Source organism: Idiotropiscis lumnitzeri, chromosome 15, assembly GCF_059441095.1.
Source record: "Idiotropiscis lumnitzeri isolate Australia: NSW breed Sydney's pygmy pipehorse chromosome 15, RoL_Ilum_1.0, whole genome shotgun sequence".
NCBI lineage: Eukaryota > Metazoa > Chordata > Actinopteri > Syngnathiformes > Syngnathidae > Idiotropiscis > Idiotropiscis lumnitzeri.
In genome coordinates, this window is record NC_142405.1 from 13,425,812 (window position 1) to 13,439,721 (window position 13,910).

Genomic DNA, 13,910 nt, shown 5'->3' on the forward strand with positions numbered 1-13,910 from the left:
GGAGCATTATTGATCAACTTTCCTTATCTTAGATCATAGTTTAAACTTCTGCAGCACAGTCATTCAAATGGCTCATAAATAGTGTATTTGCCTATAATTAGGAAACGTGAAATAATAACGTGAATTTACACTTGAACAGAAACCTGAATAAAATGGGGTCATCATTGACACAGTTACCTGTTCGTTGGCCCGACGAGCTCAAAATAATCTAGAATTATTAGGGCTGTCAAAGTTAAAGCATTAACTACTAATTTAAATTCAATAATGCGCTAAAAATAATCAACTCAGTTAACTCAGTTGTATTGTTTAGAATTTACTTCCTATATGGTATACTCTCAGTTCCAATAAATGTTTTCAGTTTTATGTTTTGGTATGTTATGTTTTATGAGCAAAGCATTTATTGTCAGGTGCATCAAAATGACGAGAAATGTATACAGGGTGGTGCTGTTTGACATTGGTTTCCCATACAACTCGAAGAAATAAATGTACATCCAGGTCAAATAAGAGATTTAATTGAATTCAGACTGAGGTACACTACAACTGTTAAAGGCTCCAAGCAAATTATGTCATTTGTGCTTTTTTTTAAACATATAAGGTCTGTCTTCTGGTGGTATTTTGCAACCAAAAACAGCCACACTTCATAACCACAGTTGACCTTGATGTACCAAGCACAACATGTTGTCCATTGACCAACCGCAGATCAAGCCTGAATCTATGTTCGAGCTTCAATTCTTTATGTGAAGGAAAATCTTATTACTATTGTTAATTCAATATAACTCTCCATGAAAATGTGAACACGTTGATTAAAAACACATGGTACAGACTTTCAGACGTCCGGTACAGTTGGGGGGGGGGGGTTGACATCGGATGATCCATTATAGTACATTGACTTGGTGTGAATTGTACCATTTTTTTCTTTTTCTTTTTTAACCAATTGGCCCACATACTGCCGCATCCATTCTAACTTCCCTCATGTCCGTTTGTTTCTCAGTATGCAAAGGTGAACAATTTGTCAATGCAGACACATTATAATACCATGCAACAACCACATAGGGACACTCTGGGACATGTGAACAGTTCAAATACACAGAGCAGACATTTAAATGACAGCAGGAATACACGGGTAGCATTTGGTAGAAAATTAGATGAGCATTAATGCCAGGTTAAAAAAAAGGTTTCATGTAACCTAACATCCAGAAATCATTAATTTTAACATAGCACCCCCCAAATCAGTATAATCATAATTGTTGATCCTAACTATCTTATTTAATGTTACTGCATGTCTTTTTGAAGGAAGCTAAAAGTCTTCTTAGATTTTATTTCAGCCTTTCAGTTAGATTTGAAGAATAGCTGCATTCCAATTGCACCTCCTGCCAGTCCCGCATGCTCTCGCTGTCAATGAAATGTGTTCTTGTGATTGCTTTTAAAGGTTACCCGTGTAACAGTACACTTTCACCCCACTGTAAGACATCATAACAAAATAACACTTGTGTTATTTACACCAACAATAAGCACTTTCAATAAACTCTCCTAATAGTTCTTGATTGCCAAATGGAATATTTTCCACCTTAGAAACGGTTGAAAAAGGCTTGATTCTCCTTGTCGTTAAGACCTTCGGAAGCTTTCTGTCATCCTCCACAAATTTCTCCAAGTCCCTTCTTTCAGTGATTTGTTAATCCTCCCTATTGGTTAGATGTTTTTATGTTCCTGCAAGAAATAAAACAAACATTTTATATAAATCTCATGAAAGACATCCTTTCATGAAAACTAACAAATATGATGCACCTGAAAATATTGACGGGGAGGGTCCACTCCTAACCAAAACACGAAACAATATTTATTCATATCACCGCATTTATTTGTTTATAATTTCCATTTATTGATGCTTGCAGCTCACAAAAGTTGCTCAGGTCGTGCACATCTTTTCAGCCACTCCAGGATGTTGCAAACATATCGTGTGCCATACAAGCAGTGGCCAGGCAGTTTGCTGTGCGGGCCAATGTCAAAAGCGTGGAAAGAGGCCAATACAGCAGAGAGAGATGAAAGTCGTTATAGGGCATCAATGCACTTGCAGGATTACTACCTTCTGCTTTGTGGAAGGGGGGAAAGGTTCAAGCACAGGTTGTAAGTTTAAACACTGATCCTAAGACTAGTTAATCTATGTTTAAACAATATAAATGACAAATTTCTGTCCTGTGATTATCTGAACTCACCTAAAAAAAAAAATTAAAAAAAATCAACATGCTAAAAATTAACACAGAAGTTGTTTATGTAGACGGTACCATGAAAAAGTATTTGCCTTCTCGTCAAATTCGTTACCATTAATACTACAAGCCCCCGCATCCTTTTAATCTCCGAACACTGTCAAATGACCCGTAGATTCTTATTACTCTGCTGGCTACGATTAGCCACCTTTCAATTGTAAATGAGGACATTACCTGCAGTAGCATCAAAAACGCCTTTTCAAACCTTGAATTAGATTATGAAATAAGATCAATGGACAGAACTTCAGTATCAGTAGGTAGATGCGTCAAATGACAGTCTTTAGGTTGTTCTAGTGTTAAACAAATGTAAATATCATACCAAGACAACCAAGGTAAACATTTTTTTTTCAACCCCTGACTTTTGGGTTGCGAATCAACTTCAGTCTTGTGGGCGGGTCCTTTGATGAACCGATGTTGGAAGCTTTTTCATTGGTCAGCTTGGAAAGATGACTGACAACTTGTGCATTCACCAGAAAAAAAAAGATGCAAAGATGTGGACAACACTGTATTCACCACTTGGGCAGCTCTTGGTCTGTCATTTAAAAAAAAAATCCAGTGCTGTGGTCTAACCATTACAGTAAGCGTAACCAGAGATTCAATTAATCGTCCAGCAAAGCTTTATGAAGTTAAATGAAGACATGCAATAAAATCCATTTTAATCGATAAAAATTAAAAATGACTGTAAAAGATAAACTAAAGGCAGTTTATCCAAATCTCATCATGTATTCAATACAATTTGACATCCTGAAGCCTTAAAGGACATTAACCAGCGCTGCCAGGTAGACAACAACAGTTTGACTTGTGTAATCATGATATTCAAATATCACTGGCAGAAAAAAACGGCATAAATAAATGGCTCACTGAGATGGATGTCATCAGGGTTGTGTTTTCCACATGAAGAAACCTTTGCATCCGCTTCACAGCAAGATGGAAAACCATCTGGGTAGACTATGGGGTCAGGTAGGCTGCCAATTACTTCAAGCATGTCAAGTACGTTGGCTCACAGTGTATTTATTTTGTTTCTATATCATCATATTATATTTAATAACTTAAGTCGTAGTAGGTTGCAGCTCAAGCATTACAAGTAGAATGACAAAGCCATGTAACATTCCTACTTTTTTTTTTGTTAATACAGTTTGGGGGCTTGAAAATGTAGACCTAGTAAGATGTCCTATATTGTATTTCTATAATGACTGTAACCACATCGTTCTATTGTTGTTTTGTGATAGTACATGCAAGTGAATCATTGTGTGTCAGCTTTTAATGTCAATAACAGGGGTGGGCAAACTTTTTGATTGGCGGGCCACAATGGGTTCGAAAATTTGGCAGAGGGGCCGGACCAGGAGCAGATGAATGGAGTGTTTTGGTAACCTCACCTCATCAGAGAAAAAAAACAAACATTTAATTTGAAAGTGAACAAAAGCGTCACAACAAAATATATGTCTTTGGAAAATCACGGTATTTAGAAAATAAAACCTAAACAAGGTTTATTCATTTAATTTTTTTCAGTTCGGCGGACCGGATTAAAACATCTGACGGGCTGCATGTGGGCCTCGGGCCGTAGTTTGCCCACACCTGGTCTATCAAACCATCTGCCTTCTTTGCAATCCTAGGGTGGAACCACTATGGAGACCTTGTAACATGCCAATACTACAATGTATTCGGTCACACGTGCACCTTTGCACCGCGTGCGGAAACGCCACCCCTAATGCAGTGAGGGAACTCTGACCCCAAATCAACTCTGCATGATTAGGACGCTGCAAGCATATTTCTCAGAGCTAAACACCGACACTGAGACATTTTTTGCCATTCCGACTGAAGATCTTTTGTCACCCTGTTTACATTTTACGATCAGGCGCGTACAGCCGAGTGACACGGAGCTCAATGTAAACACCAAATTAGTTGTAGTTGTTTTTCACACTTTTATGAAAGCAGCAGCATGATAAAAACAAGTTAGACGTACTTTAAAATAAGTTCCACTATCACAGATGAGCTGTGGGTAAGCCACTGCCATTTTCAAGTGTGTATACGACCACTTCACTATCCATTTATATCATGACGGAAAATGCCCAGAAAGGACGCAGCTTGGCTATTCCGATTTAACAGTCTATATGACTCGTTCTGGTTGAAAACGGATGAATCTTAATGAAATTCCATTCGGATTCAGCCTTTTTATTCCGATGGAGGTGTTCACATGATTTTTCATTACGTTTGCTCATTGAATTTCCTTTGTATCAGAATGAATATACTGTATTTGTAATTTAGTTTACAATATTTTCCCAGATTTTTTTCGTATTGTAATCATTTCTGACCTTTGATAGATGCTTTCAGTTACTGCAGGGAAAAAGTATAATACTGTGACTGTTTTGGAAGCTTTATATCAATACACTTTCTTGGAGTTACGGTAGCTTTCACAAATTAATTTGCCATTCCAGATTCAGCGAGTTTAAGAGCAACTCCTTTTGCCCCATGACAGTGAACACGTGATCATCACACCTGACATCCAATGGCCTTTGTCAGAAGATGCTGCACTGCAGCAAATATATCCAACCTCTGAGTTTCTACCAAGCAGTTTGACTTTTATTTTGGAAAACTCTGCATTTGAGTTTTACGCAATTTTCCTGTCAATAAGTTTTAAGCAGTTTAGTTTTCAACGGCAGAAACCAGGTAGACTTGAAAGAACACGAGTTGCTCGTATTTCCTGTACTGAAAACAGCCTACTAAGCATTGTGTTTTTTCCAAGATTGTTGTCCAAGTGATCATTTGTATCAGTATCATTCCAAGCTGAGCAAAGAAAGCGCTGACCCAGAAAAGTGCACTGGAACGACTATCAGAACTGTGAGGTCTGAATTTTGAGTTGAAGGGGAAAAAAAAAAAGAAAAGGACCCCGACTTCACCCACCAGCTTCAATGTGACGTCACTCGATAATGGCGCCCCCCGTTGAGACGCAGAATGTGAATGGCAAAACATAACTTGGACGATCATTAACATAAAGGTATCTTTATTTATGATTACATTCATTTTGTTACTTGACAACTCTACATGACACAACATGATTAGCACTGATTGTGTTAATATGTCGTTTATTGTCGTAGTCCAAGTGGGATAATTTTAACTTCCCACCTTCCTCGAATGCAGCGTAACATGGGTTCATTAGAGGACTCGCCCACGAGACTGAAAGTTGATACGAAATCAAAAATCAGGAGTTGCAAGCAAAACCTGCAACCACAATTTTAGAACTTGTAAACAAAATGTTTAGTTTTGTGAGAATATTGTTTATAATTGCAAACAAAACCAAAACTTTCTTTTTAAGTTTGGAAATAATTGACTTGTTGATATTTTTGTCAAATTCTTATTTGTTTGATTGAAAATAAAGGAAAAACAAATTTATTTCCATAGTTAAAGGGCACATAGTTTTTCTCACAGGCCGGGGTAGATTTCAGTATTTTTTTTCCCCAACAAATTAAATCACCATTTAAAGAAATTACGTGTTTATGTGAGTTATCTTTGTCTGATATTTTGTTTGATGATGTAAAATATAAAAAAGGAGAAACATTGCAAAAAATTTAATAATGCAAATTTGGGAATGGGTCAAATACTTATTCACGGCATTGTACATTCTTGAATAAAAAAAAGATGTAGCACTGACTGTTCGTTTCCTCCCTTGCAGATTTTTTTTTTTGCGAGAAAACAGCATTGACAAGGATAAAAAAAGTACAGGCTTCTGAGCAAAATTGCATAAAGACTGCAATTTCCCAAGTGCTGGCTTTATGCCAGCAGAAAAATAGAGCAGAACATCACAGGCACTGAGACGCGGGAGTCACACTCTCTCGGTAGACTTTCTCTAGAATGTAAATATGTTTATTTTTCTGCAGGTTCGTTTTGTTGATACCAAGCGCTCCCCATTAAATTCAAGTGGATATTGTCCTCTCTCTTTATTTTTTTTAGTTCCTATATTCGTAAAAAAATACATGAAGTCAAGATTGAATAAAACTGTGTGGACCAAAGTGTCTTGTAAAAGTGCTTTTTCCATGGTAATGTGTGAGCAAGAAATTATGCACGTCCCTGGTAAATTTGTATTATACCATATTTCGCAGGGAAATGCACGATTTTTCCACCTAAATACAAGGGGCATCATATATACATATACATATATACATATATACATATACATATATACATACACATATACACATACACACATATATACATATATACACATATATATATACATATATACATATATACACATATATATATATATATATACACATGTGTGTGTGTGTGTGTGTGTGCACATGCGGGGTGGGGGGGGTGGGCGCGCGTGTGTGTGTGTGTGTAGAAGTTACATTTTTGGGGAAAATACATTTTCCAAAAACCTAGTTCAAGAATACTCTCTGACTGAAAAACACTGTTTTGTAATATTTTAGACTTGAAAAGAACGAGTTCTGGTTGCGTTAGACATGTCCAACTGCAAAAATGCTTTTCTTTTTGGTTTAATATTATTTAATTTATTTTGAATCATCCATCACATTTTGGCCAAAAGTAGAATTCTGGGTGATTATTTCGCCTGATTATATGGAGGTGTGACTGTTTGTCTATGTCTTAGTCCTGTGACTAACTACTAATCTTTCCATTCACCATGGCAAAAACAGAGCCAAAATTAGAAGGTCAAGGCTGGAGTGTGTATTTACCTGTTAGAGCGGTTCAGGGTAGGTCTGTCTTGCATCATAGGCCATGTCAGGCATGTAAGACTCATGGAGGTCAGGGTCTAACGGAAGAGTGTCCAGAGGCACCTCAGCATAGCCATAGGGAGGGTATGGGCCATCTAACTCTAAAAAGTAACACAGAGAGAGACATGTTTTTTCACCCTCGGAAAAAGTGGTCTTCTTTGTAAGATGCCATGTTCTAATAAATCTCAATGTGTCATCCACATAAAGGAATGGATGCTGCAAACAGAAGCCTCACTTTTAAAAAATATCAGAAAGTGCCTCTAGGGGGCATACATTACTTCAACTCCCATTTCATAGAAGCATGATCTGATGTACATGTAATTACCACAGCAAACAAATGACAGCACTCTCCTGTAATAAACATTCAAAACGCAATGTGGAAGTATGGGAATTTATCCATCTATCAATTTTCACTTAATTATGGCCGGGTCTTCCTTCTCCGCAGCCACTTTGTCAAGCTCTTTCAATGACAATATATCCACTGTGTCTTGGGTTGTCCCCAGGGCTTCCTCTCAGTGGGACGTGGCCAAAACACATCACAAAAGAGATGGCCACGGGGCTACCTAAACAGAGGACTGAGACGCTTCATCTAGCCCTTATCGATGTAGAGCAGCAGTGGCATTACGCTGACACTTTCCCAGAAGCCTCTTATCCAAGCGCTAGGGAAAGCCCGGACACCCAGCAACTTTGTTCTTTCAGTCAAGAACCTCAGCTGGTGACCATAGTTGAGGGTAGAATGTAAATCGAGAGCTTCACCGTGCAGTTTAGCTCCTTTTTCAACACGACAGATACTGCACCAATATACCTTTCAATATTCTGATCTTTCCTGACTTACGTAAGAGACCCCAAGTCACAAACTCCTCCACTTGGGAAAGGACCACAGATTTGGAGGTGCTCACGCTCATCCAAATTGTTTCTGACTCTACGAACCGCTTCAGTGAGAGTGAAGACCACAGCTTGACGAAGCCAATAGAACCACATAATTTGCAAAAAGCAAAGACATGACACTGAGGCAAAAAAACTGGATCCTTTCAATGTCTTGATTGCAACTAGAAATTCTATCCAAAGAGATTCTGAACAAAATTGGTGACAAAGGGCAGCCTAGTTGGGGTCCAATATTTACTGGATCAAACTCACCAGTTGTGAAGGGACAGAGGAGTCATCGTCAGGGGGATCTGATATCCAATATACGCAGAGCACCTCCAACAGGACTCATCAAGGGACATCATTGAACAACTTCTCCAAGTCCACAAAGTACATGTGAATTGGTTTCATTATCTCCAATGCACTGTTCAGGATCCTGCTGAGGATGTGGAGTTGGGGCATTGTTCACAGCCAGGGCAAAAACAACAGTGCTCCTCCTAAATCAGAGAATAGGCTTCCCAACGGACCCTCCTCTTCAGAACACCTGAATCAGAAGCACTGTGTCATGACTCAACCTTAAAGTTAATCATTGAACTATGGCTGAAGATGCCAATTGCACATAGGAAGGTTATTGCCAATCCATGAGGTGCACATAAATTCCATAACAGAACTTCGCTTCAGTTCAGGTTGGCTGAACCTTTCCACCCAATCACGTCATTCCTGGTCTTACTATTATAGACCATGTGGGCATTTGAGTCATCAGAAAGTGAGTCCTCAGCAAGAGTGCCTTCCTGCACCTCTTCCAAGTACTTCCCTGCTGCTGTTCGGTGTATAGCAGGGGTAGGGAACACCGGCTCCTGGAGAGCCATATTCTGCCTGTTTTAGCTCTCTCCCTACTGCAAACACACCTGATTCAAATAATCAGGATTGTTTCAGGCTTCTATAGAGCTTTTTGATCATTTGAATCAGGTGTGTTCGGAGTAGGGAGAGAGCTATGGCTCTCCAGGAACCAGAGTTCCTTACCCCTGGTGTATAGCATAGGTGTCAAACTCCAATCCTGGTGGGGTCGCTTTCCTGCATGCATTCAGTCTCTCCCGGCTGCAACATACCTGATTCAAATGATCAGCTCATCAGCAAGCTCTGAAGAAGCCTGATAATTATCCTGCTCATTTGAATCAGGTGTGTTGCAGTCGGGAGAGATAGAAAAAACAACATCCAAGACCTTTATTTGACATTCGGGGAGTTCTGAACTGTGCTTTGTGTGGTCCCACCACACCTTGGACCTGTTTTCCCTCGGTAACCTGTGAGGGGCATAAAGCCCCAGAAAATTTAGTGCCTAGGATCAATGAACTTTTTTTTTTGTTATATTGCATAGAATTGAATGAAGGAGTTTGAAATGCACAAAAATGTCATTTAATTTATTACTAAACTAATAAAAGAGCACTTGTGGTCAAGGGGTTACATTCAAAATAAGCCTTCAAAATCTATTTACCAGCTATTTGTAAACATTCTTCCATTCATATTTGTTTAGGATTCTAATGAGTTCCCTGGACACGTAGGAACCACCATACTTTGTCTCATTATGTAGCAAGATAAAGATAACTGACAAATGTCAATGTCACCCGACCTCAACAAATAAAGATAAATGCCTTAGGATGAATGTGTTTTGACGAAATGAAAGGCGTTATTTGAAGGATTGACACAAAAGAAATTAATTAATTTTCTACTACGCTATAACATCAAACACTATGTGGACGTGTGCGTGTCTAAACGAAAGAGAGGTGGTAAGCATCAACAAAAAACACAAAATACACATTTGTCACTTGGGACTCAGACTTAAGCTGTAATTAAAAATGGATGAAAGAAGGAATTTCTAAACACAGTGAAGGGCAAAACACTTTCTGTTTGAGCAGAAGTGGTTTGAAGCAGTAATGCAGTCCCTTATACTTCCGCTGCTCTTCAGTTTCCTCCAAATGCCAGTTCTTTTGTAGCTCATTTTAAATAAATACCAAGTGCTTTCTGAATTATTTAAAACAGCACAGGTATTATAATTGTATTTTATTTTTTATTGTACGTCATTGTAATCATTACGAAAAAAGTCCAAGCAGTAAGATCCATTTTTATTTATTAACATATGCCTCCTTAACAGCGCTAATCCAAGATGTGGAATGCAAATGTGTGACGATTGACTCATGCAAAATAGTATACGTCCACCGACCAACAGGAAAAATATGACGGTGGTGTTTTGAATTCAACCAACCAAGTCAACTACAATGTACAACTGTCTCCTCATTTAATGCATGTTCACAATTCTTAATAGTTAATGTGCATTCTTCAGTAAAAGAAGTTGTTCACATCAGACAAAGCGTCTTTACAATCGCAAATTGGAGCTTCCAGTGTAGTTTTTCAGGCGTGCTGTTCCAGGTATTTAAAGTCAATGTCACACAGGATGTAAAAAAAATAAAAATAAAATAAAAGGAAAAAAAACTCTCTCTCTCTTTCTCTCGCTCTCTCTCTGTATGTGGGGGTGGGCGTGTGTGTGTGGGTGTAACAATTACCAATTCATCACCTCAATCATTCTTCCCGTTTCCTTGTCTCTGTATGTCACATGATAAACAGTATCATACACAAGCTGTGCAGCAGTCGCAATATGTGTTCAAATCCATCCTGAGAATTGCAGAGAACCTACTGGCATGACAGTCACCTGTTTTGTGTGTCAGTGTGCATGTGAGCCCCTTTTCAAAAGGTGGTATATCACAGGAATGCTAATGAGATCGGAGCACGTGTGATCTGGAGGGTTGTCGGGTTGGGTAGAGATGTTGCTGTAGGTTTTTGTTTTGTGTGTGTGAGTGTGTAGTTGGACCAGCTATTTGAAAGCAAAACATTAAGTTTGGTGTCTAAGAGGGAAAGTCCATGGCGACGTCAGGACTTTGGACTTCACAGTGGGGATGCATGGAGATGGCAGATGGAGGAAGAATAGCAGGTGTGTCTGGAAGAGATAGTGGTTCTCGAGGCAGACTGCCAGAATGCATTTCATATGGCAAAATAGATTACCAGATGACCAGCCAAGATTTCCAATCATCTCCTGGTAACTGCTGGCAAAATAGGCCTTCAACAACATACAAAAGAGTAGTATAAAATAATGGTTGCATAATTCTAACCTATATAATACGAGTCTCAATTGTTTATTACATTTTTCAGTCTAAAAATAGTTTTGTTTTTCAGAGTGCATGCATTTAATTATATATAAAAAATAGATATACAGTGGTGTGGAAAAAGTGTGTGGCCCGTCCTGATTTCTTGTTTTTTTGTGTTTGTCACAGAAATGTTCCAGATAATCAAACAAATGTAAAAAATAATCAAAGGCAGCACACATAAACACAAAATGAAGTTTTTAAAGGAAGGTCTTCATTATTTGAAGGAGCAAAAAATCCAAACCTACATAGCCCTGTGTGAAAAAGTGTTTGACCCCCTGTTAAAGATAAATTAACTGTGCTTTCTCATACTTGAGTTCAATTTCTTTAGTCACACCTCGGCATGATTACTGCCACACCTGTTTGCAATCCAGTAATCACTTAAATAGGACCTGCTTGAGAAAGTGAAGTAGACCAAAAGATCCTAAAAAAAATCTAATCAAAAGAAATTCAGTACGAAACAAAATAACTAAGATCTATCAGTTTGGTAAAGGTTATCACTCCATTTCTAAAGCTTTAGGACTTCAGTGAGCCACAGTGAGAGCCATCTACAAATGGTGAAAACATGGAACAGTAGTAAATCTTCCTAGGAGTGGCGGGCCGACCAGAATTACCCCCAAGAGCACAGCGACGACTTAAGAGCAAAAGACAAAAAAACCCACAACAACATCCAAAGAACTGCAGACCTCAGTTATACAATACAATACAACACAACTTCATTTTTATAGCGCATTTCACAACAGCTAGAGCTGCAACAAAGCACTTTCCGTGTGGTATAATATAAATTAGGGGGAAATTAGAACACAAATGATAACACATAAACAATAGATGGCAGAAGAACAGCAACAGTCTCTTGTTGAGTCGAAAGTCAAAGAATAAAAATGGGAGGACTGGCTGACTCCAAAGTAAAGTGCATTATAGTAATCTATCATAGATGTAACAAAGGCATGGATTACTGTTTCTAAATGCTGCTGAGAAAAAAAGGGCTTCGCCTTTGCCCGCTGCCTAAGATGAAAGAAGATGACTCGAACAACAGCACTGTCAGAAGTTATTTAGAGTATAAAAATAACTGATTAGTAAAGTTTTCTGGGCAGCCTTCAATGAGAGCAGATTGCTATAATACCAAATGGCTGGTGCAAGTGCAAAAGATGGCGTTCTCAAATACAGCGTGTACTGCATCAAGAGGAGAAACTCACTAAAACGCTCTGAAAACCTGACAGAAGGCCCCGAGGGTTACCCTTTTGCATTGGTGTAACAGTGATGCCTGTCAAATTTTCAGCTGAAGCACTACAAGAAGACAATCAAAGTTGCAAATGGTCAGACTCACCATCAGCCAAGTATGTGGAATCCAAAGGAACTGTGTGGGCCTTGAGAAACAAAAAGCATATATCATTGCAAGTTCAAGTTGATGCAATATATTATATCAAGGGTGGGCAACATGAATGTTGGAAGTGGCCATTATTTTTCCATCATTGATACTGGCAGGGTCACATGACACCATGCACTTCTGAACAGGTAAGACAAAAATGCTGTTTTATATATTTACAAAATACATGCAACTGTGCAAAATATGTGCTTTTAATGCATTTTCACAATACATTTCCCAGTGCATGTATAAATAAAGAAAAAACACTATCCAAAGCCAACAACAATTGGTTTGAAGCAAACAACAGCACAAAGGGCTCTCTCGCATTAAATTAACAATTTAAAGATGCCACAAAACTGCTGAACAGCAAAACAACATTAAGTGCAAAAACCACTTACACAAAAATCAACTCGCTAAAAATATTTAAAGGATTAAGGTTCTATGTTCGTCATTTATCTCATCCCTATGATTAGGCCTAGCCATATGTAGTATATATAAGATCTGGTGCAAGCGCAACTAAGCCATGTCTGCCATATAGTGGTGAATGGTGATATTACAACTTAAAACTACCGTTGAGTCATATTCACAGTTAGACACATTTTAAATATTCAGATTATTTTTCATCCTGTATTTTTTAATATCAAACGTTTTTATTTATATTTTATTATTTATATATAAGGATTATAAGGTGCGCAGTCCAAATGAACTTGTCTATTGAACTGGGAATTTCTATATATAGGGCGGACTGGGTTATAAGGAGAATCACTGCACATTAAATGAACAGAACCAGTACAGCAAATAAGTCAAACTTGATTGCACTTCCATTTGACATTTAACAAATAAGGCGCACTCGATTACAAGGCTCACTGTCGATTTTTGAGAAAATTAAAGGATTTTCGTCAGAAAAATACAGTATTTGTTTTTCCTAAGATTTTTCCCCATTTTCCCCACAGTAGAAAACATATATTGAATGTTTTTTTTTTTTTTTAAGAATTTCCCCCAAAACACGTTTTCACAACGATGTTTGATTGTTTGTTTTGAAAATGGATCAAGGGACCACTCTGAATGTGGTTGTGGGGCTCAGTTGCACATCTCTGTACTATATGATCTAGTTTTGATCGATTCTCCCGATTAGAGGACAAACCGACAAATTTTATTAAGCTATATGCAGAAATATTTAGATAAATCTATACTTTTGGGGAAACTTACAGTAAATGTTATGTCATTGTTAAAACTGTTTATATTAATACAAACATTGCTATGGCACACAGACTTTGGATATTTTCAAACAACACTCAAAAGTCCAAGGCAATTAACTTCGGTACTTTTCAATGCTTATACAAATACCGTTTCCATTCTCACCATTTCCCAGGCAGCAGGGTCATGTTTGAAGAGCGAGTGTGTGAGCTCCACTGACACTCGTTTCCTGTAGTCTGAGCTTTTGTCCTCTGAAATTCGAAATAGCACTGCGGCAGCGTAGGTGGCTGTG

General features: G+C 38.2%; 1 protein-coding gene across 3 annotated transcripts in view; it reads right to left on the reverse strand.

Annotated features, from left to right (window-relative positions):
• Positions 1-496: 496 nt before the first annotated feature.
• The window catches only part of LOC148323006 (junction plakoglobin a-like), a 123,526-nt gene continuing 110,112 nt past the window's right edge, over positions 497-13,910 (reverse strand). For all 3 annotated transcript variants that reach the window (XM_088316765.1, XM_088316763.1, XM_088316764.1), the window contains 4 exons: positions 13,784-13,905; positions 12,383-12,422; positions 6,959-7,098; positions 497-1,707 (listed from right to left, as the gene is read on the reverse strand). In XM_088316765.1, the coding sequence (XP_088172891.1) occupies positions 6,962-7,098; positions 12,383-12,422; positions 13,784-13,905 (299 nt within the window). In that variant the 3' untranslated portion in view covers positions 497-1,707; positions 6,959-6,961. The remainder of the gene's footprint in view (positions 1,708-6,958; positions 7,099-12,382; positions 12,423-13,783; positions 13,906-13,910) is intronic.